At 37.2% G+C, this 23,984-nt stretch overlaps 1 protein-coding gene across 6 annotated transcripts in view; it reads left to right on the plus strand.

Moving 5' to 3' along the window:
* Positions 1–23,984, plus strand: part of RALGPS1 (Ral GEF with PH domain and SH3 binding motif 1) — a 99,810-nt gene that overhangs the window by 58,906 nt on the left and 16,920 nt on the right. For all 6 annotated transcript variants that reach the window (XR_011905519.1, XM_072352335.1, XM_072352332.1 and 3 more), the window contains 3 exons: positions 5,838–5,975; positions 7,577–7,670; positions 16,034–16,101. Coding sequence is in view for 5 of the 6 variants with exons in the window: in XM_072352335.1 (XP_072208436.1) it covers positions 5,838–5,975; positions 7,577–7,670; positions 16,034–16,101 (300 nt within the window). In the remaining variant the exon portion in view is untranslated. The remainder of the gene's footprint in view (positions 1–5,837; positions 5,976–7,576; positions 7,671–16,033; positions 16,102–23,984) is intronic.

Genomic DNA, 23,984 nt, shown 5'->3' on the forward strand with positions numbered 1-23,984 from the left:
TCTCATAGTGAAGAATTTTTATCTGGGACGAATTTCACAGTATTATCTATGTTCAAAATGACCTTCAAGTCCAACAGTCAACCTGACCTACTAAGTCCTGTGTCACAGAGTGCCACAAAAGCAGATCCTGCTGACTAACCTGAATTTCTATCATCACCTCATATTCTGTTGCTGTGTATCTGAATGGAGTATTTCCATCTGTCCTATAACCTCATTTTAAGTCTGGAAGACTGGTTAGTACTTGCTTCTGCACCTTCATTGCTCTAGGCTGAACAAACCCATTTCCTTCAGCTTTCTTCCTTGGACACATTTTCTAACGTTGTAGTCATTTTGATGGCCATCTATTGGGACCACCTCTGATTTTTTTACAAGTCTGACTTGAAATATTTTCACGACTGTGTTTCTTTTCTTGTGACAAAAAATAATAAGGTACTTACTTGAGAAGTTAGCTGGATTAGTTCAATCCTTGTTTTAGTGTTTGTAGTATTAGTGTGAATTTTGCCAGAGAGCTCTGTTGTTTAACAGGAAAACACAGAGACACGCTATAGTCTAAATCCAGTGAAACTGCATGAGGAAACGGTTTTGAGGTTCTAATTTAAATATGCATATGCAAATTGCACCTGCCTTCTTCTTTAATAATAAACAGAAGCTCTTAAGCCTGTCAGAAGTTGGGAAGTTCATCATTTCCACATTCAATGGTTTCAGCATGAAAACAATTGTCCATATTGTTATGTCAAGCTATCTCCAACAACTCCCATTGTAGCAGTCATCAGTAAGATACTTTAAAGCATTTTAAATAATTATATAAAGCTACAGTTAAAACTGGGTGCTTGAGCAGAAAAGGGGTATATTAATAAGTTTAAGTTTTGAGGTGCTTGTTTAAGGTCCTGTAAATGACTATTAGGTCACAGTAAGGGGAATACTCTACAAAGAGAGAAAAATCAAACATTCTGAGGCTAATTAAAAAAATAATAATAATAATGTTACCTTTAGAATGTACATGTAAAATGAAAAGGCTGAATAAGGAAGTGAAAACAGTGGCAAACATAGGTGGGGTTGAAAGTGATGTGTGCCATAGGTGACTCAAGTGTGCAGTGCTGCTTCATGTGGATTTGAACCCTGTTTGTGTTGGAGAGATTCTTCTAACACGGGGTCGAAGAAGGAAAATCAGTTGGTCAGGGATCAGTGATTGTAGTAAAAGCATGCGATGCATTGTAAGAAGTAACAAAAGTCAGCATTTCTTGGGAATGTTTAAGAATTTGGAACTGTTGAAGTAAAAATAATATAAATAATTTCTCCGATAAAGCTTTTTGTATTTTTTACTCAGCCTCATAGTATGCATTGGTATATGTGAGAGTTCTGGCTAGCTGGCATCAGATAGAAATAAATGAAACTGGTCTTAATCCTGCCCTTACTTTCCTCTAAGTGATCACATTCGTTTGGCCACTAAACTGGCAATATCTGTTAGAAATTGCATGTCGTTGCCTTGGCAAAGATGCACGTTCAGTTTCTTGGAGTATTCCAAGTCCTGACAAGAGTCACGGTATATAACTTTGGTTCTGTAGAAAAATATTCCAGACGTTAGTCAATGGAAAGGGTCCAAATTTTTTGAAACCGATGATACCACAAAACTGTAGTCTCTTCTCTGACTATGAGCTAATCTGCTGAGAATGGCGTCTTTGGTTTTACAGACTGCTTACTATAGTGATTCCGACTTTCAACCCGTTCATCAATTGATAAGTAGCTTTCTCTCTGTCCCCTGCTTTTTTAGTATGGTAAAACTTCAATACTGTATGTGGGAAAAGGCTTTTCAAAAAAACTTAACTTTGGAAGTTGCTCTCTAGTACTTGGAATGCTCAGAATGCATGATCTGGCTGCACTGACTACTACATTTCAAGTTCACTTCTCTTTTGCATGTAGTTTTTCAGTTTCCCTGTGTTAAAACTGTGGTAATATTACTGCTTTGATTGAGCTCTGGAGTAAAAATTCAAGAGCTAGATATTATAGTTTGTTTTTTTTTTTTTTTTGTTTGATTTGTTTTGTTTTTTAATAATCTCTCTTCTTTACTTGACGAGTTTAATTATATATTATTGAGCCATGCTATTCTTGTGTTGTTATTTCCATGATGCCATAAACTAATAAATACAGTATTCTCTACATGCAGTAACCAGCTGCAAAATTGATTTTAGTGACAATGGAGAAAAGTCAGTATCACTGGAAAATGTTTTGCCTGTGGAAGCAGCTGCCCATGAGCTCACCCTCTGGAAAATATCCCGATGGTTTCACATCTTTGAAAGCCTTTTCTGTGCACAGTAGCACAAATATAAGCCAACGTTTGAAAAGCCAGTGGTATGTGTTTTCTTTGGCATAGTGCAAATCTGAGTCTTTCCTTTGAGAGGCAGGTCTTGAAGTCTTTTGCTGAGAGGAATAATTTTGTTTTCTCTGATCAAAGTAAGTTGATTCTTATCTATCCCTATCATCACATCATGTATATAGAAGAGTTCACAATGCCACTGATTGCCCTGATGAAGGCAGGACAGGCTGTAGTCCGACCATGCTTGGGAGAGCCCACACTGTGTCCTGTGGAGAGGCGATTTATTCTAGGTTTTTTTTTTTTAACAGTCAAGTTCAAGTCATTTAATAGACTATTTACAGAGCAGATGTGCATGCCGTTCACTGACAGACTTAGCAGAGACTGCTAGTTTTCCTGCAAAGCTGGAGAGAGAGAGAGAAGTGGAAATTAGATAACACTTCAGGAATGCTAAGTGGAAACAGTAATACTATTGGTTTCCAATGTTGTGTTAAGATGGCAAGCAAGCACCACTACCCGGCAGCAATATCTCCTTTATAGTTACCAGGAGACAGTATTCTGGGAAATTGACTGTGATCTCTTAGATTTAAATTACTACCCACAGTAAAAATACAAAAGTAACTATGTTGGCCTATTCACCTAATTTTCATAAGTGAAAATGTTATTTTTCACAGTTTGCAAGTGTGTAGACCCAGATGAAATGCGCTGCTGTAAGTTAATTAACAGGACAATACGTAGGTATAAAAACCAAACTCAGTCACTCCCTCTTCCATTCAGTGTCTGTCATTTAACAGTTAGGTACATTTTCAATACTGGTACTGAGTTCTGTCATTCTAGAGGTAGAAGTTTGTAGAAAGGAAAACTGACAACAAATTCATAATGTTTTTTAGCAAGCAGTAAATACCGCAGATTTCTTATAAGCTTTAAGTGTTAGGGTAGTCTGAGTCATATGAACCTCTACTTTATAAACTCTAAGTGTATTTGTAAGAATTACTATATCCTCAAAAGAGAGCAGATTTAACATGGGAAGAAATATTTTAAGATTTTTCTGGGCCAGTGAAGGAAGCTAAAATAGGCTGTAAAACTTGACCCAATTTGTAAGCATCTTTTATCTTTATGTTTTTTTCTACTCCAGAGAGGTAATGCCAGTTGGTTTATGTGTTGTTAACCCAACTATATTCCACTCATTTATAACGATTATATATCTTTTTTTTTTTTTTCTGGTGAGATTCTGAATTTAACAGTGTCCATTGGAGCACTCTTGTCTGTTCTGTCTGTGTGTCAGTAAAGGATGCAGTCTTCCCTAGCCCATATTGGGTGGTTTGTGTAAGGTCAGGAGACGGTTATAACCTTATGGTTTCCCAGCAAAACGTTAACAGTTCAGAATGAATTGGTTTTGTTACTGCTTTTCACTGCTTCTCTGTCTATTTCTTCATTTTTCTGTGATAGTTTGTATAATTTTTTACCTACAACTTCCTAAGCAGTGGAAGGATACATGCATGAATAGGCTTAAATGAAAGAAATAAGGTAGGCATTTACAACCTGGCTAATGCTGGGCATAATCCAATTTGTGACCCAACGAACTCTTTACTTATCGGCTTGTCAGATATCAGAAGATTCAGATAACAAGCAAGCTAGTGAGAAAAATTCTTGCAAGAAGAAGGACCCTTGGACAGGTTGCTGGCAGGGTATAGATGACTTCTCCCTGGAAACATTCAAGGCCAGGCTGGATAGGGCTGTGAGCAGCCTGGTCTAGAGGGAGGTGTCCCTGCCTATAGCAGGGAGCTTGGAACTGGGTGATCTTAAAGATCCTTTCCAACTCAATCTGCTCTGTGATTCTGTTTCTGAGTGTCAGGAAAAAAAGGTGGTGCAGATCTTGCAGATAGTTCTTGAGATATGTAGAATTACACAGAAAGTGTGAATCTGAACTGTAGAACAACATATTAATGAAATGTCAAGTGAAGTCAGCATGTGAAGGAGATTGTGCTTCTGCAGATACTTAGTATTTGTGTAAATCTAGCAAAATTGCCTGATCTGTTTTTCATGAACTGTAAAGCAGCAAACTTCAGTAAGTTATGTGGCTTTTCTTGAATTTTGTTGACTCTTGCTGCTGATTTATAACTTACTACTCTTGATGGTAGCAGTATGTAACAGAGCACTAGAGAATACATAATTATGCTTTAATTTAAGGTAAAAATTTATATTTTCCCTAATGGAAATCTTACATATATATATTTTTGAATAAGTTTGAGGCATACTAACTGCCAGTAGATAACATGAAAAATAATTTATTTTTACTGCACAAACGTAATACACTTCCAAAGATTATTAGTAATTAATTCACGCATACTAAAGTTCTTTCGGAGAGGAGTGTGTTGCTTAGACATTCTCCATTCAGTTTATTGTAGTTGCTTCCCTTCGTTTTGAGAAAATTCTGCTTGACCAGCACAATCGCATTTCCTGTTGCTTTAATAGCTGGAATTTATTGAGAGAATGTAATGTGCTGAAGCTGGAAGAATAACTGAGCCAGCTAGCTCTTTTCCTGAAACACTAAGAGTGGTGGCAGGCAAGAAAACGTGGGGGGAAAAGTCATTAATTATATACAAATATATGCACACTCGAAAAAGAGTATGGAAAATCTGATATGGAAAATGTGATATGGAAATATGGCAGGTTTTTATAGTACATGAGTTATTTTACTGTTGAAAAGAATATTCCTTTCTTTGTTATGCAAAAAAGAAACACAAGCTTCCCTATTCATCTTATATAATAGTTTAAGAATATATTAGTTTAAGTTTTGACTTTTAGCTGACTTAAATGTCAGAACAATCCTTTAAAGTAAAGTCAGGCTGAGATAATGGTTTTGGCACACAGCAGTAATAGCTGCAGTGATTACTGAATGAAGTGCGTGCAGTAATTTCTGTTCAGCATATTATTTCTGAGAAACTTTCTTGTGGTAGGGAAAAGATGCTTGTCCAACTCATCCTGCAAGACTGCACAGGCAGGTTCTGTGTCTAAGGCAGCCCTGCATGTGTGAGATGCAGCACACTTCAGTGGTGTTCTTACAGCTTCAGTGCAGTTCTCCCACAGAGCTATGATTTTATCATGCATTCCAGAGGAAGTTCTTAGCTGAATTTGAAAGATGGAATGGGAAGTAACTGTAAACAAACAAGAAGATACCAGTAGTGCTCTTACACCAGAAAATGTTGGCAGTGGGTTGCTTACACATGATAAGAGACCTACTGAAAAGCCAAAAATGCTAAGTTCTCATGTTCATTAGTTATGGCTCTATAATTTTTTCATGGTAGACTTCAGCCTACAAATTGCACAAGAGCAAAACCTGTTCTGTCCTTTTTCTAAAGACATATTATAGAATTATAGCATGATCTGTGACATGTTTGATCAAATGAGTCCTTTATTTAATAGTGGTGGTCAATCATTGCTGGCCATTTTGCTCATTAACAATTGTGCAACTTTTTCTATATGAAACACCAGATCAGTGAGTTGATTAATTTGTTTGTTTCAGGAATTTATCTCCTCGACTTAATCTACATTGATTCTGCATATCCTGCTTCAGGCAGCATTATGGAAAATGAACAAAGATCCAATCAAATGAACAATATTCTCCGAACAATAGCTGATCTGCAAGTCTCCTGTAACTACGGTTGGTAATATTTTATTTTTTACTTCTATGAAATCTTAATTAAAGTGTCTTCAGTGACATGATAAGAGGTTTCTAACCTGTGTAAAGGCAACACAGGAGGATAAGATCTGTAGAGTTGTACACAATTAAGCAAATGGGCATATATTCTAAACTGTAAGAACTGTAACAGAACTGTGCAGCGTTTACTGCTATGTATGGACTACAAATTGTATAATTCCAAGTACGGCTGACAGGACCAGCAGTCAGCAGGAAATACATCTTTATCTTTCCTTTCTAGTAGATATTATGTTTTTGGAGTATGCAGTATGTCAGTTTCGTTACCATTTTGTTGTTAGTGTCATGATGAAAAGTTTACAGAATGAAATACAAATATTTCAATATAACTGCTATTAAATTCTCTATTAAACTTTTTCCTATGCCTCACTTAGTGAGGAAGATGATGTTACTTCTGTTTATTAACAAAATTGTGCTCTAAAATTCATTTCTGCAATTCTAGCCTGGTATGAAAAACCTCATGTCAAGAAATGTGCTGCTTTGGGGGTCTTGACAAATACTGAGCATATTGCTGAGTATTTACCATGAATTTTCATTACTTAAACATAAAACAAGCTGGAAAACCTTGACAGTAGCTGTACAATGAAATAAATTCAGAACATTTAAATGCTCTGGTTTGGGAAGTTTTTAATAGAAAAAAAAAACAAGAAAAAAAGATTAAATCTTAGATTATGAGAAAGTTACATGTTTAAGTATGTTTAAGTACCTGACCCTTGTCCTTTGTTGTAGATTTTGGTATAAGATATTTAAAGCTATGGATTAGTCATGAGAGTGTATGATTCTGAAGGGCTATATTATTTACCTTTCATGTTATTATTGTGACTTTCAATTTGTCTCGAAATACTTTGATAAAAGAAATCTTATCTCACTGACCTTTTCCTTTTGACAGTGGGACAACCTCCTTCATTGCATTAATTTTAACTTCTTTTGTTAAAATCAGAATGAAAATTAAAACATGGCCTTGAAGAACCAATCTTATGGAATAATAAGTGCCTTTAAGACACTAGTATTTGTGAGAGTGTTAGCACTAATTCAGATACTACAAGATGTGTTCCTGTTCATGCACCATACCCTCAAAGGATTTTTCTGTCTTTCTGAATTTAGCATATTTTTATCTTGATATGCAGCATCATAATTTTTGAAGTTTTCTCACCTCATATGCATATGAGAATCATCAGTAGCCATTGCTGCACACTTTGATTTCCCCCAAAACAATCCTTACAGAATCCAAGCAGGGCTTACGTGAAAGGAACTCTTTTCCACTTGTGAAACAGCATATGATAAAATCCTCTAGGTGTTATGATGATGGCATGCAACTGATATGTTTTCTTTAACAACCAAGCATCACTTCTGATTAATGAAATCTTTAAAGTCTTCTTAGAGTCAAAGTAATAGTTCTGTTTTATTTATTCTATAGAGAAGTTCACATCCTCTCTTTCTATTAAGATGGTCATGAGAACCAGAAAAAAAAAAAAAAAAAAAAAAAAAAAAAGGTAAACCTTTATTGTGGATTATGCAAATATTTGCCTTGTTTTAACACTCTACAGAACATCTTACAACACTACCCCATGTACAAAAGTATTTGAAGTCTGTTCGTTACATTGAGGAACTTCAGAAATTTATGGAAGATGACAATTATAAGTAAGTACTATTCTTTCATTTAGTCTTGGAAATTTTAAAGGAACCGGCAGATGTTAATTTGATTTGTGCTTGAACAAGAAACTGTTGACAGAAGATGCCTTGCGGTTTGTCTGGAGTACTTCATATCATCATCATAGTATCATAGTATCGTGCGAGTTGGAAGGGACCTTAGAGATCATCGAGTCCAACTCCCGGGATTCGAGCCCTCTAGTGTAGCAGAGCGGCACTTCTACCGCTTGCGCCACAGGGGGGATTCGAACCCAGGCCCTCCGGTGTTGCAAGCAGTGGTTCTAACACCGTGTGCCACCAGGGGCACACATCATGTTATTATCATATATAACATTATCATGTTATCGGAGTTAATAATACCAAGATGCCTAAATATTATTCAGAATGATTAATGTCTGTAGCTAGATTTCCAAAATGAAATAGCTTTTTAAAAGCAGGTGAAGGTCTAGTCCTCATTCTGCTACATAACGATTATATTCTGGGAATTTTGTTCAGGAACACCGAAGCCATCTCTTAAGATGTCCAGGATTTAATCTGTGCTATTGTAAGTATTACATAAAAGACGTTTCCCAAATTAAGATTACTGTTTTTATTAAGCTGGTTCTTCAGATATTAACTTGGAAGTTTGTGGGGTTTGTGAGAGAGTTAACTAATGTAGTGATACAAAGTATACAGTATAAACCTGTTGGTTTTAAAACCTTACAGCTAAGGTTTTAAGTAACTCACTCAAGACAGCTGCAATGCTATATAATTACTTATTAATAAATAGAGTACTTCTGTTTAGTTGAGCAGAATTAAGTGTTCAAAGTGACCAGATGTTTGGTAATGTAACAGTGGTGTATGGATAAATGGTGGCAGATACGGCTACTTTAAACCAGTTTCAGATCACCCAAGAAGGTAGAGGTCACCATCTGGTAATAAGGAAGGAAACACCCCTCCATCTGAGGATTAAGTCTCACCAAATAATGCAAAGGAGGTGATCTCTGAGGAGAGATGCTTCTCTTTAATGTGGTTAGGGAGGGATGTATCTGGTCACACAGGTGAATTTCTTCACCAGTGCTCCCAGGACTGGCTACACAATACCTTCACAAGGTGTTCAATCACTGATTCAGGCCGTGACCTAATGGTTCCCATAGAGTTGGTATGGAAGATTATGAAATATACTTTAGAGAGAAAGATTATGGTTTTTTGAAACTGGTCTTGTTACCAGAGATATTAAATACTTCAGCTAATACCTTGACTCAAAATGTGTGTATACTTAGAGCATTTGATAGAAAAGTATTGGGAGGGTTGACTGGAACATCCCTAAGGAAGAATCATTTAGTCTGATGACTGTAACAGTAGTGACAAAAGATCCTGAAATACTGCCATGAAAATACAAATAATCTTTACTCTCTATCAAATAGAGTATTTCTAGGAAAAAATTAAATTGTTAATACTGTTTCACAAAGAAGCTAGTGATTCATTACGTGGTGTTCTCTGTGAATATCTGGACATCTGCTTGGAATGGATTTCAACAAAAATACCGTTGTGTTGAGGATAATAAAGTCTGTCTTCTAACAACAGATTTAAGAAAAGCCTGGAAGAACAGGCTCTTGGATACAGCAGGGTGAATGGTATCACAAGGATGAATTAATTAAAAAAATAATAATGAAATGCTGAAGTGTGGTGTCTTACTATCAGAGTAATGAAATTCTGGAATGGCTTCATATGTGGAAGAAAGAGACAAATTACTAAGTAAGTGCAAGTTGAAACCTGATCAGTTAATGCAGTGGATACGACCAGTTGGCATCTGTGAAGGCAGAAGAGCAGAGTAAACATCCTGTCACCAGTGAAAAGAGACCAACCCCGCTCTCATTACAGTCACCTTTCAGGTATTTGAAGAGAGCAGTAAGGTCTCCCCTCAGCCTTCTCTTCCCCAGACTGAACAGCCCCAGTTTCTTCAGTCTCTCCTCATGCAGATCATTCTCCAAGCCCTTCACAAGCCTTGTTGACCTTCTTTGGACCTGATCCAGCACCTCAATGTCCTTTCTGTACTGAGGTGCCCAAAACTGAACACAGTGCTCAAGGTGGGGCCTCACCAGTTCCAAGTACAAGTTCAGAATTATTTCCCTAGTTCTGCTCACCTTTTTGCAGTTCTTGCTTATCTTTATGCAGTTCTCATTGTCAGGCATATGCCAGCATAAAGAATGACCTACTGTAGCCATTCTGCTTCTTCGCAGTCACAGCAGACAGCTGACATTGAGAAACACAGCATCCTACTGAGATAGTCCAGGTTGAAAATGTTGTTGTCATAATAGAGATCAAAAATCTCCAGAACACTTGTGTATAGCATCAGACAAGTTATTTCCATTCCTGTTTGTTTTTGAACATAGTTATATTTGTTGACAAGTCCAGTTGTCAAAGCTCTTCTACTTAGCTCTGGTTCAGACCATTGCACATGCAGTACTATTCCTTGATCAATTCTGTAGAATCTTGGGATAAACATTTGCAGGACTTTGCTTTTCCTGAGAGAATAATTCTAAAAGTGAAACCATTCAGACAATGCAATGGAGTGAAAATATTCCAAAATGGGTCCCCTTGGTTAGGGGGTAAACTCCAGCAAATTTCAGTAAAAGAATCTGAACTAGCACTGGGTGGTTCACTGCAAAATACATGCTTGGCTGTAGTTTTGGTGGGTATGTGCTATCGTGTTCAGTTAATCACAGATACTAAAATTAAAGATGTTTCTGTAGGAAAATGACTTGGAACAAAAGTAGTATGAAGTTTTCATAGCAAACATTATTGGCTTCATGGAGTTAGAATCCTAACATAGAACTGATGGTAGAAAGCAAATGTCTCCCCTTTTTTCTGTCTCATGATATTGTATATGTGTAATGAATAAAAATGCATTATAGAGGCACACTGAATGTTTGCATTGTGCACAGCCTTGTGAAAAGGTCAGGCAGTCCGAGACATGCATTAACTGTAGAATGTGATTTAAATCTCTTGGTCTGTATGCAAGAAACTGGTTATGTTGCTTAATTTGATTTTTTAGATGGACTTTCTTCATGGTGTATCAGTGTTAACACTGTGTATAAAATGACTTTAACTTTAATATCTTGGTAAAAATAGATTAATTAAGTGGTTTCTGTATGTTTATTATTCAATAACACAATATTTGTAGAAACTATAAGTCATGAGAATTTCAGTTTAAATTTGAAAATAATTATAATACTCGTAGCAGTCTTGCTGATAATGCTGGAATATATCTGATATAACTGACTTATCTTACAGGTCATTAAGTACTTTTGTTTGTACATCTTTTAAATTCAAGCAGATATTTCAATCAAATTTAGCAGTTTTCTTTCTAGGCTTGACTAGGAGAAACTGGATTGATTTAACAAGGTATTAAAAAGAAGGAAATATTTGATTCTTAGCATAAATGCTGCTGAAGTTGCTATGCATTTCTCTGTATTGGAGGACCTCTACCTTATTCTGCCATGTCTGTTTCATCCAAATAAAGTTTTAAATTAGTGCCTGTATTTGTCAAAACTCATCACATCTGCCCTTAAAGAGATCTCCTGTTCCTCTTCTGCCTGTGCATTTCGGTAAGAAATTTCTGGATTTTCTTGAGTATTTGATTTCATATTTCCTCTCAGTTGTCCCTGACAACATTTTCATAGCATTTTCTGGTCTCATGCCAGAAGAAACTAAAGGCCTTAAAAAGGCTGAGCACAAAGGTTTTATAACGGAAAAGAATTTTCTACCTCCTCTTTTTTGGTGAACTCTCATTTTGAGCTGGAGACAGCATTTGTGTGCTCTGAAGAGATCTATGCTTGATTTTTAGCTGGAAGAACAGAACTGTCTTACAACCAGGCTGTCCTGGAGAGAAGCTTAGATAGTTGCCCTAAATTGTATTGGCAGGATCCCAACACACGTTTCACCGAATGAGAACTTCAGTTACATCGAGAAGAAGAATTTGGCAGTCACTTTATATAAACAAAGCTTTTCTCTACAATTTTTGTGCCAGTCCAATTGCTTGCTTTAGGTTTGTGCTTGTCAGCAAGTGGGATTACTCCAGAAAACCCCTAACAATGATGTCATATCCTATAAATAAGATTTATTTATTTATTTATTTATTTTGCTTAGCCAATATACAGTTCTCCACAGAAAGTAAGAAATTGACGGTGTTTGCTGGTTATGTGATCAAGGGGGCAAAAATAGGAACCAAAGCATCAGGATTCCTTCCAGTTATATGCATATATATCAGTTATATATTAAAAATCGTAGTTTTCTCAGGAAATCACCAAAAATCAGCAGGCTTGAGAATTACCATGATGCAACTGCTGCAGGATCTTCTTCCTCCTCTGAGAGCATAAGAAGTAATGTGAGGAGACTGCTTGTCATCAGGTATGCAGTTTTTCCCTGAGCTAGACAGTAGTATCCAAACAACCCTGCAGTGGTTCCAGAACAGTTCTTTTTGCTGAACTTTCAGAATCATTAGGTCAGGCCTGGTATTCTTTGTGGTTATCCTTGGTCCTTGATTGGACAAATAAGTGAATTTTCTCCTTTCACCTTATTATTTAATCTTCCACCCCTGTTCTTCTAGTGTTACTTTACAGTAATCGAGGACATCTAGAAAAGAAGACTTCGGGGGGGGGGACTCGATGATCTCTAGAGGTCCCTTCCAACCCCTGTAATTCTGTGATTCTGTGATTCTGTGACTTCACAGCCATAAAGAAATCCAGGCCCAGAATTCAAGTGCTATGCAGGACATGTTTTAATTCCAGAAGAGTTTGCATGTATAAGCCCATCTAGCTGAAATGACACATTAAAGTTTCTGCAATTTCTCTCAGTAGTAAAGCAGTGCATTTACAGAATCAGCTTTAATATATGAATTTTTCAGATGGCAAATTTACATGGCAGAACTTGCAGCATGTGTATTGGGCTAGATATGTTTGTTAGTGTATGTCTTTCTGAGTTTTTGCTAATATACACTATTGACTAGACAAAGTGAAGACTTATTTGTATTGCAGCATCACCTGAACAGGACAAACAGGATTGAAATGTTCTGTAGGATGTTCTCCATTCAATTATTTAGAACATATTTACAAGACATCAATATTCTAATTTACTATATAAGACAATTTCCATAAAAAAGTCATTCAAGCTTTGGTTCAGATAGGCAGGATCTATTGAAAAGTATCCAAGAAGAATTAATAGACATTGAAAACATTATATGGCTCCTAATGAGGAAGGCTATACAAAAATACAAGCCGCATCTCATTGCTTTTAATATCACAGGAGGAACTGGATAGCAGGTGCTTAAAATACTAGTACTTACCACAGTAGACCCTGGCCACAGTTCATCTTAAGTAGGCCTCCCAGACAGCTGTATTTCTTGGATCTTTGCCATCAAGAGTGATTATTTAAGACTGGGTAGGACACCTTTGCTGTTAGTCTGATACCTCTAATGACCCAGTGACCATATGGATCAACTTGTGACTTGAATTGTGACTTGGGTGCTTCTTCCATAGGACATACCTGGGGATAGAGGAAGTACCAGAAATTGTTGGACCTACAGTTTAAGTACTACACAGGTAGCCCAAAGTGTACCAGATATGTCAGACCAATTTTACTGCATAAACAAGTGTTGGTCAGAAATACAAAGTGCTTTGAGGAGTGTACTACTTCACTGCAGCTTAATCTTCCCTGTCTCAAGAAAGATGAATAAGTTTTATTCAGCCTCTTCATGGAACAGCTAAATATATTGCTCATATACAAGGATTTAGGGCTTGTCTCACTTGTCTCATGCTCTGTGCTGTACTTATTCACTTGCTTATTACTGGGAGAACTGAGTGGTTTCAATTTAAACTGGAGAACTTATCCTCATGAAAAAGAACAGTACTGAAGACTAGGTACCTATTTTATTTCCAGCAATATTTCCTGTTGATCAGTAAAGTTACTTTTAAATGAGCTATGTGGCAGCACGTAATAGTAGAATGTTAGGTAAGAAGTGGTGGGGTAGAGGTGAAATTTACAGAGCATACTGACTCTTTACATGTTACAGAAAAATATTTTGAGAAACACTTTTTTTTCCAGACAACATTTATCTTCTTCTTCATGTTTTACTGTACAAGAGCAAAGCATGCATAGAATTGATTAAGGTAGGAAGGGAGCTCTGGAGGCCATGTGACCAAACCCTTCCTCAAGCAGCAACACCAAGAGCAGTGTGTCCAGGACAGTCCAAGGAGGGGAGCCCACAGTTTCTCTGTGCAGCCTGTGCCAGTGCTCTGTCACCTGTGCAGTAAAGAAAAGATTCCTGAAGGAATTGCTAGTGTTCCAGTTTGTGCCCACTGCTTCTTGTCCTGGCAGTAGGTACTTCATAAAGAGCTCTGTCCTCTTTGCACCCTCTCTTCAGGTATGTATTTACATACGTATGATGTCCTGTGCGCTTCCTCTGAACAGTACCCCCTCTCTCAGCCTCCCCTTATAGGAGAGGTTCTCCAGGCCCTTGGTTTTCTTGGTGGCCCCCTGCTGGACTTTTTCAGTATATCCAGCTGTCTCTTGAACTGGGGGGCCCAGAACTGGACACAGTACTTCAGGTGATGCTTTGTCAGTGCGGGGTAGAAGGGAAGGATCACCAGGATCACCTCTGGCCCGTTGGCAATACTTAGCTCAGCGCAGCCAAAAATAGTGTTAGCTGCCTTAGTGGTAAGAGCACACTGGTTCCCCATGTTCAACTTGGTTTCTATCAGTACTCCCAGGACCTATTCTGCCAAGCTGCTTTCCAGTGAGGTGGCCCACAGCATGTCCCAGTGCCTGTAGTTGTTTTATCCCAGGTGCAGGGAATGAACAACTACACATCCCCCTGCTGAACTTCCAGAGCTCTTTTGTCAGCCCACCTCTCCGGTTTGTCAGTGTTTGCTGGGGTGGCCCTGTGGTGTCAGCTGTTCTTATTTTCACGTCATGTGCAGATTTACTGAGGATGCACTCTATGATTCCAATGCTTTCTTCTTTAAAAGCTTTGTCTTAATTCCCTATAATAAACTGTCTTTTTTATATTCAGTAACGCTCTATGCTCATGTTTTGTTTTTTTCCTCCCCAGCTATTTTACTTCTAGTCTTATGTTTATCCTAAATTGTTAATACTAATCCCTCACCTTAGGAATTTTAGTTTCTAATGTGCAGTTTCCAAGGTTAGTATCTAGGATTTGTCCTCATGTGTATCTTATCTGAATCCTTGTTGTGTTATTTCAGAATGTTGGAATTTTACAATTTTTGCTTCTCTGTCTTAGACTTGGCTCTAAGACCAGATTTACCCAGGTAAAGCAAGGAACTGAACAGAACAGAACAGAACAGAAACAATCAATCACTGGAACAACTGCCTCAGGAACAACGTAAAATCCCCATTACTGGAGGTTTTCAAGAGATGAAATAGAGTGCTAGATAGTCTTGTCTAGACACTCTTTTCCATGAAATGTTAGACCAGATGATCTTCTGAGGTCTTTTCCAATCTGGGCAGTTCTATCAGTCTGTGACTGGGAGCAGTAAACTCAGAGCATATAATTTGGTATGTGATGAACATGAGTGTTATTTGTTGGTAAATACATCAGTTGTTAAAGTTTGCATCGACCTGTTGGTAGTATGATACCAAGCATGTGAGGTGCCAAAGATTCTGACTCTGTGAGTACTATTTGGAAAAGGTTGCTTACACTGCTGCCATAACTGTACACATACATATCCAAATGAGAGCAGTTGAACACGTGAGTGCATATAGGTAACCTGTGCCTCTCTGTGGAAAATGCAGTGTCAGAGGAACACCAGAAATTAAGTAGGGAGTCATGTAATCTCATTTGGTAGCTCTGAAAACGGTTGCTGTTTCAGTGAACTTTTAAACTAAGTACACTCCACTGATGCTTTCTAGATTGTATAAGGATACCAAGCCTCTTTCTAAAACCTTGTTGAAAACATAGGTCTTGCTTTCTGCCTTCCCCCTTTTTTTCTCCTCAAGAATGAAAAATAGTATAGAACAGGTAATTGTGTGGAAGTAGATCTTTGGTTTTGTCAAATATTCTGGTCACTGAAAGAAGTATAAGAATGTCCTTGCCTAAATTTTACAAGGAATGCATTGAAAATTGCATCATTCTAGAAAGGAAAAGCGAATGCATACACAGACTGAATAAAAGTCATACCATTAGACCATTTTGTGATGGATTTATTGAATCAATGTTTCCACAGTGACCAAATAACTTACACTTCCAGCAAGGTAAAATTACTTCTTACCATGCCAAAATAATTGCTTTGATCAGTTTACATCAACTTTTATTGAGAAACGATGTTGTTAATTTGTCTAAAAATTTGTTTTTCTAGATTATCACTAAGAATTGAGCCAGGTAACAGTTCTCCTCGACTGGTTTCATCCAAAGAAGATCTCACAGGTACGGAAGTTTATTTCTAAGTGCAAAAAAATGATTTTAATTGCAGAAGCCCTCTAATGAAGTATATGGGAAAGACTGTTGATCAGTTTAAATATGGATTTTTGTTGCAAATATGGAATTATCTTGTAGGGACTGCTGGAAAATTGATTTCTTTCCATGTGTTTGGCAAGTTTCAGAACATTGTTGTTCCAGAACACCATTCTTCTTATAATAGTTATGATCTGATTTTCACTGCAAGTTTTTACAGTGCCAGCTTGTACTTGGGTTAGTGTTGTCCTTGGTCTTAAATAATTGTCCTTCATTTGTTATATTCGCTCTTCAATGTTTTTACAGTGACAGATGATACCCCGCATGTTGAGATTGATTTTGCACATATCAGCTTTCATATGATTGGACAAAACAAATTTGTTGATCTTGAATGAACAAAATGTGTTACATCATAGCACATGTAGAATTAATCCCTGGAGCTGACCTGTGCAAGTGACCAAGGTGGCCCATATTGATACTGAGGTTTCCCACTAAACTTGTTACCATAGAGTAGACTTACTGCAGGACCATAATTACTATGAGATAGGGATTCTTGACTTGTATATTAACAGCTCGGGTTTCAGGAGAACTCAGAGTTCTTGTTAGCACTGGAACAGAAGTTAGATTGGTTGTTTGGCTGGTTTTCTTTTGTTTGTTTTTTTACAAATGTTTGCATTTTCACTAGTATTTAATAAGTGATGAAGTTGTGTGGGGTATCCACAACCTCCTTGGGCAACCTGTTCCAGTGGGTCACCACCCTCTGATTTTTCTGTAAACTGTTCGAAAAGAGGAAAGGAGTGCATGTAACATATTTAATTAGATTGTTTAATTTACAGGTGAAGAGGAGCATAAATTTCTAAACAAACATGAAAATATGTAAAATGCAGTTATTACTATGGGAATCAATATCACACAAGCTGTTCAATTTTAATCCCGTAGCCCAAGTGTCCTGTTTTCTGCTTCACTGTGCTAAACCATGTGTGAATGTATTAAAAAAAAAAAAAAAAGAGAGAGAGAGAGAGAAGACTATAATATAGTACATCTGACAAGCAATTTAGTTTTTTATTCCAAACGTCATCTTTCATAGCAGATGGGAAGGGAGGGATAGTGAGAGGGGCAGAAGAGAGAGAGTGTAGCTGAGGAAGAGATTAGGAGGGAAAGAATTGGACTGAAAGGTAATTATATTCTATCTAGGAGTGTTAGGAGAGAATTAACTTCTCCTTCTCAATCTATGGTGCCCCTTCATGCCCTGTAAGGTTTTTCTGTTCAGAGTGGTGACTAGAAACCAAATTTTGAGTCATTCCTGTTGGTTGGTTCTTCTGTTAGCGTTTCCTTCGAAAGCTTGACATGCTTATGCACTTTTGTTTCTTGCTCAGCTATTGAGTTCTCATTTACTGTCATTTAGACAATGAATGTTACCAAAATTTTGTAATACTTAAATGATTTTTTTCACCTCAGCACAAAGATGCTAAAATCCAACGTACTTTAATGAAAAATCAAACCTATTCCCAAGGAAATCAGTGAAATAAGATGAATTCAAATTGAAATGTAATTAAGCACTAAGACTGTCATGTATCTTTTAAGTCACAGTGTTAATCATTAGAAAGATAGCCAAATGTTAATCTTGAATAATTTCCATCTAAAATATGAAAATGTTGGTAATGAGTTATTTGACCATGGAGAATTAAAAACAACACATTCTAAGATACTCAAATCAACACTATTTGGATTCAAATTTGATTCAAATTATAGTTTAAGATTATTTCCACTTCAACTATTGTACATCCAGAGTAAACTCTTTCCAGATAGAAAGTTATAACTGTGGGAAATTATCTAAAAACAGTTTAGGCAATAGTTGGGTAATGTGCTAATCAACAGTGTAAGAGTCTGAACATAGTCACTTTAAGGTAAAATAAAGACTAATGACCTTTGAATTGCAGTTATTAGTTCAGTTCTTCTGACAGTGAAAAAGTTAACATATAATACTCTGTTTGATTCTGTGGTTAAGTTCTGTGTGTGACATGCTTCATACAGGCTGCCACGTTTCCAAGTATGGAGAAAAGCTGAGTACTGGAGTAATGAGTCCTAAGTTTTTAATGAATTAAGTGGCAGGAATTAGTATCTTCTTATAGTATTCTATCCTGAAGCATAACTACTTGTGTTGATGATAGAAAGGTTTTCCTTCTCAGGACTGTGACTTCATCTGCTTTCTAACCTCTCTTTCAAAAGATTTGCAGTTTATTCTATCCAGGGACACTGTGGGCTTCTCTTCTCCTGTTGAAGTATGTAAAGGAGTGTTAAGCTCAGTAAAAGCAGTTATATCCTCCAGTATTTCTGTTTGCAAGGTACTGGAGAAAACCATGTGTTCCTTTTCCATGTTGTTTGCCAACTGGTTTTCCAGTAAATTTTGAACAGGAGGCAAACATCTGATTAAAATGAATGTCCCACAACAGGCTATGTTTTGTGTATTAGTGGCTATGATGGTCTCATTTAATTGCCAAATGCATGTATAACTGTGAATAGTGCTTTCACAGAACGATTTCATGCCTGCCGTAATGCTGTAGAGATTCTTGTTACTTGCAAGTAGTATTTAACAGGGAGCTTTAAACAGTTCAACTGTAGATTTTGAGGAACAGTGTGATTCACACAACTTCCTTGGCAGCAACTTAAGTCTGCTCACTCTGCCTTGCTGTGGAGAGAGGCAGTGGGGAGAAGGAGGGAGAGAAGGAGGTGGGAGGGAGCAGGGGGAGAGAAGATGGGGAGGAAGGGGGGAAGGAGGAGGGCTACAGCATGCAAACTGTTCAAAGTTTCCAGTTGAGTTAGCTGTAAAAGACATCTGTGTTCCTGCAGTGTTGGCTAGGAGTTGCTAAGCATTTATGGTACAACTATTAAGCAGTTTATTTCAGACAGTATAACTCAATATATTTTCCTAGAACAAAAGAAAAGATCTAATGAAATACATAGCAAATGAGCTATCTTTCTAAGCAACTGATGTTCCTTAGAATGTATCTAATAAGTGCAGATGAGTATAGAAAACTTTATTTATTTTCTTTATCAACTTAATTGAAGGACTGAGGGGGACTTAGGGGTCCCAGTTGATGGAGATCTTAATATGAGCCATCAGTGCATGGTTGCAGCCTGGAAGCGTGGGTTCCATTGGAAGAGGGGTGACCAGCAGGGCAAGGAAGGTGATGGTCCCCCTCTGCTCTGCCTTGTGAGGCCACGGCTGGAGTATGGCATCCACATGTGGGGCCCCCAGCACAGGAAAGATGCGGAACTTTTGGAGAGTGTCTAGAAGATGGCCACAAAGATGATCAAAGAGCTGAAGCACCCCTCCTATTAAGACAGGCTGAAGAAAATAGGCTTGTTCAGCCTGGAAAAGAGAAGGCTGTGGTGTGTGAACTTATTGTGGCCTTCCAATATTTAAAGGGAGTTTATAAACATGACAGTAGATAGTGATAGGACAAGGAGGAATGGTTTTAAGCTAAAGGAGGAAAGATTTAGATCAGGGGGTAGTTATTTACTGTGACAGTTGTGAGAGGCTGGAATAGGTTGCTCAGAGAGTCCATGGATGTCCCGTCCCTGGAGATGTTTAAGGCCAGGTTGGATGGGGCCCTGGACAATCTGATCTAGTACTTGATCTAGCTGTTGGCAACCCTGCCAGTGGCAGTGGGATTGGAACTTGATGATTCTTGATTCCAACCCAAGCCATTCTATGGTTTCTGTGATTAATGTTATTTTGAAAAGTTCAGAGCTCACATACTAATTAGAGTAAAGAAAATGGTTGCTTGCTGTCTGAAATAGACCACATTATCATCTCCTGGAAAAGAACTATGGAAAGATAAAATGATGTTAAAGTAATTACAACGTCCAGGAAATTGACTCTCTAATATTAAGTGAGTGAATCAAAGGCTGGTCTTGATATTTCTGTGTGCTTTAACTAACTGCTTCATTAACGTGAGCATATGGAAGGCAAGAGTCAAACCTCAGCAGTGGGCATCTGTATTTTCTTTGTTGTGCCCCAATGAGGGACAACTACTCACCTCACCCCTTCCTTTTTTTTGGGTATGTGTGTGTGTGTGTGTGCACTTTGGCTTGATTTTTCTTTTGTTTTTTTCCCCTAAGGATACCACAGTATCATTCTTGAGAAGCAATTAAACAGACCAGAGGTTTTACCTTACTGCCCTAGCAGAAGATGGAACATTTAATCTGAAGAAACTGCTGTATTTTATTTTATTTTTTTAGTTTTGGGGCGGAATTTGGCCCATTGCATTGAGTTCATTCATCTCTGAGAGATGCTGAGAGTTGCTGAAGAGCTTCTTATAAATATAGTAATTAATTAGAAACAGCAGTTTCATCAAATCTGAACTTTATGATATGCAAAAGTTGAGTGTAGAGAAAAGAAGAAAGAGGGACTGGAATGTTTGCACGTTTGTAATTCTCTGGAAGTAGATGTACTACACTAGTGATGTCTCTACAGCACTCCAAGCATTTTAGAATTAAGAAAAAACAAAAACAACACAAAAAACCCCCCCATCATTTTCCATGTAAACACCAAGTCTGACATTTAGTTTTGCCGTTTGTTTTACTAGTTGCTTTGGTAACTAATAAATAGCTTGTGCTAAGTGCTTTAGCAGACAGTCATTCTGTGGAAATTAGGTTTGTCTAATCCTCATGCAAGTGCTTGATTACTGCTTCATGTGCATAACGTCTACGTTTCTTAAACTAGAAAAGGCAGAAATTAATTTTCTTTACAGAAGTTTACAGGCCATCCAGAAAGCTTTTCTTTTTAGTTTGAATCTTATGCTCATTTCCAACTCTTCCTCTGTGATAATTTCCCTACACATTTTTAAAAGTCCTTTGGGTATTTGTGAAAGAAATTAATACCAAACAAATGTGTGGGATTCACATGTAATTATCCAAAATTATCTACCAAATTGAGACAGAAGTGGTGTGTATTTTTTCTTAATATCCCAAGTCATTCCAAAAATTGTGGAATATTATGTCAGAGTCATGAAGAGAAGATGATCACACTCAGGTTTTAATTGTAGCACTTACTACTTCTTTCTGTCTTCCTTACAAACCAATTTTCTTTGCCATCCTAATTCACTGATATTTATTTTAAACACTATGATATTAATTCATAGGAATCTTAACAATGCATAAAATGGAAAAGAGGAAAAGGGATTTTTCTACTTTTCTTTGTCTCTTTCTTCACAACAACCACAGGAATTAAATTTTACAAAAAAATTTTTTGATTAACGGTTTAATGTCTTTTTTGGAATTCACATTCAGAGTTTCTCTGCATCTGTGCCCTCACAGTGGATATGTTTTCACTGCCACTACAGATGTCAGCTAGGCTCACATACTACCCTACAGATGCACCTGCGAGATATTCAGCATGACAGGGTTTTGCACCTTGTATTGGTGCAATGTAAGTAACACAAATGCTGAAAATTACTGAATCTATAGAAGCAGCAGTAGGTGAAATTGAGGGGGGGGCGGGGGTGGGACGGGTGGGAGGTGGTTGAGAAAGCAACGAGAAGTGCTGCCAGACTCTTGTCCTTAACCTATGTCTGAGAAGAGGGTGTAACATGTTTCCTATGTGCTGTATGCATTAATGTGTCTTGCTGGATCTTAAAGCAATGTTTTGAAAATGAAAACTATGCTTTGACAATTGGTATCATTCTAGATTTATTTATTTTTACATCTTGATTCTGTGCATGACATTGTTCTTAAGTTCCTTGTTTGTGTTTTGTAAGTAGCCCTTTGTATTTGAATGTTTTGTCACCCACTGACTTTGGTTACAGTGGCAACAGAAGTGTAAAAATTCACAGTAAAGGCTTAACTAGGGAGTCTGTGTCTTGGAGTGTCTATTAAATTTTGGAAACAGAGCTGATCAGTTTTACTTTCCAGCTTCTCACAAAAAAGAACAAAAACATACTGTGTAGTTGAAGATATTATATACAGCTCATTTTCAGTTTTCTGTTTAGTTGCCTGGTATTGGCTTACTGATAGACATTTAGCAGGGAAAAATTGTGAACTATAACTTTTCAATCTGTTACTTTTCTTAAAAGTTCTGGAGACTGTAAATGTTCACATGTTCTACTGAAAGATTGCGAAAGTAACATTCATTTATAACATTTGAAGGATTATTCATGGAAAAATTATGCAAAGGAAAAAAACAGTGAGATCCTTTGGGATATGTGTAAACTTTTCCAAATGTTCTTGCCACAGACCACTAAACAGCACTCAGCTCATTCTGATGAAGTTGTCTTACGTTCTCTAATGCAAATAATTTTTAATAATGTTTCAGTATTTTTATACAATATTTTTTGTGCATGTCAGCATAGCCTTGAAAGTGATCCTGAGAAATAATGAGAACCAAACTAACCCGTGTTTATGCCAGCTGACTGGAAAATCCTACTAAGAGTGCTTTGTCTCCATGAAAGGCAAAATAACAGAATAGCAATCATGGTAACAGTATGCACTAGGAGTGGAGCCAGGAGAGTAAAGAGAGTTAGCAGTAGCAGATGACTTCAGTTACTGGGGGAAAAGAATGGGCAACATAATCCCAAATGAATTGAAGTTTTGGAATGTTGTTATCAGCAGTATCAGGCATAGGTTTGCCCAGCTAATTGCTCAACAGTCTGGTATGTCCATAAACATCCCTTGGCTGTGCAGCGTCCATCAGTATCTCACCATTTACCCTCTTTGGCATCCTTCTTGGCACAGTTTCACTAATCTTTTACCGCTTAACAGAAATGAGGTCATCTCTCTTGTGCTTTATAACTCATATTGACACCCTCTACACCCCTGACATCTTACTGAACTGAGCATACTCTGCAGCAGAATTCCAGTCTAATGAGAGCTCCGAACTTTGCAGTTCTTCATAGACATTTGACAGAAGAGCAGATACTAAGACTTTGTAAAGGTTTTTCAGCACAGATTCTTTTTGCCTTAACACAAACTTAATAGAACCAAATGGTATTTGTTTCTTTCTCTTTACTTGAGGATGAGGAAGAAGCAGAAATACATAGAAAATAGCTTTTTTCAGACAGTGTTATATCAGCACATCCGATATTCCTGTCTGCACTTTTTCCCCGCAAAGGATCCTCTTCTCTATTATCAGGATCTTCCCTAAAGACATCTAACTATGAATTCAAGTCCTTTATCTCTTTTCCCAGGACTGATCAAAGAGATTGTGATTACCATTATTGAAAAGCCAGGAAGCCAGGCTGGAACTGTTGGCTTAAATTGTAAGGTTCCTACACCTGTTCCAACAAATTCTGCCACTGTTCAGATGTCTCACCATAGTTAGGCAGTATTTTAACCTGAAAACTGGTTGAATAGTTTTTATGTCAGTCTTCAATCTGAGATAAACAATCCCCTTTGTCATATTATATGATTTGTTTTGGCTCATTTTAACAAACTTTTTCTGTTCTGAAGTTATCCAAGTAATTAAAACTTTTGTTATAATTAAGTTGTAATGATCACTCAAACATTTTTGGTTTTGTTATATTCACATTAATGTAAACTGCACCCCTGGCTTCCTCAAGGGGGATTTAATTTTTTCAGTAAAAGTAGACTTGTGGAGTGAAAATTTGGAAAGACCTATTTTTGTTGGTCAGCATCATCTCTATATTTTTTTGGAGACTTGGGTACAGATAATGTTTGGATCTACAAATACTTATAATACTAGGAGACAAATCCAACTGACTTTGATTTTGTTTTGGCTTGACTGTGTTAGCACAATACTGGTTACTTTACCGTTCTTTCTCTGGATAAAAGTTTTGATGCCTTGTGCCAATGACCATTGTCATACAAGTAAATTAATCAAATAGTCTTACTGCTTT

Source organism: Excalfactoria chinensis, chromosome 18 (assembly GCF_039878825.1).
Source record: "Excalfactoria chinensis isolate bCotChi1 chromosome 18, bCotChi1.hap2, whole genome shotgun sequence".
Classification (NCBI taxonomy): Eukaryota; Metazoa; Chordata; class Aves; order Galliformes; family Phasianidae; genus Excalfactoria; species Excalfactoria chinensis.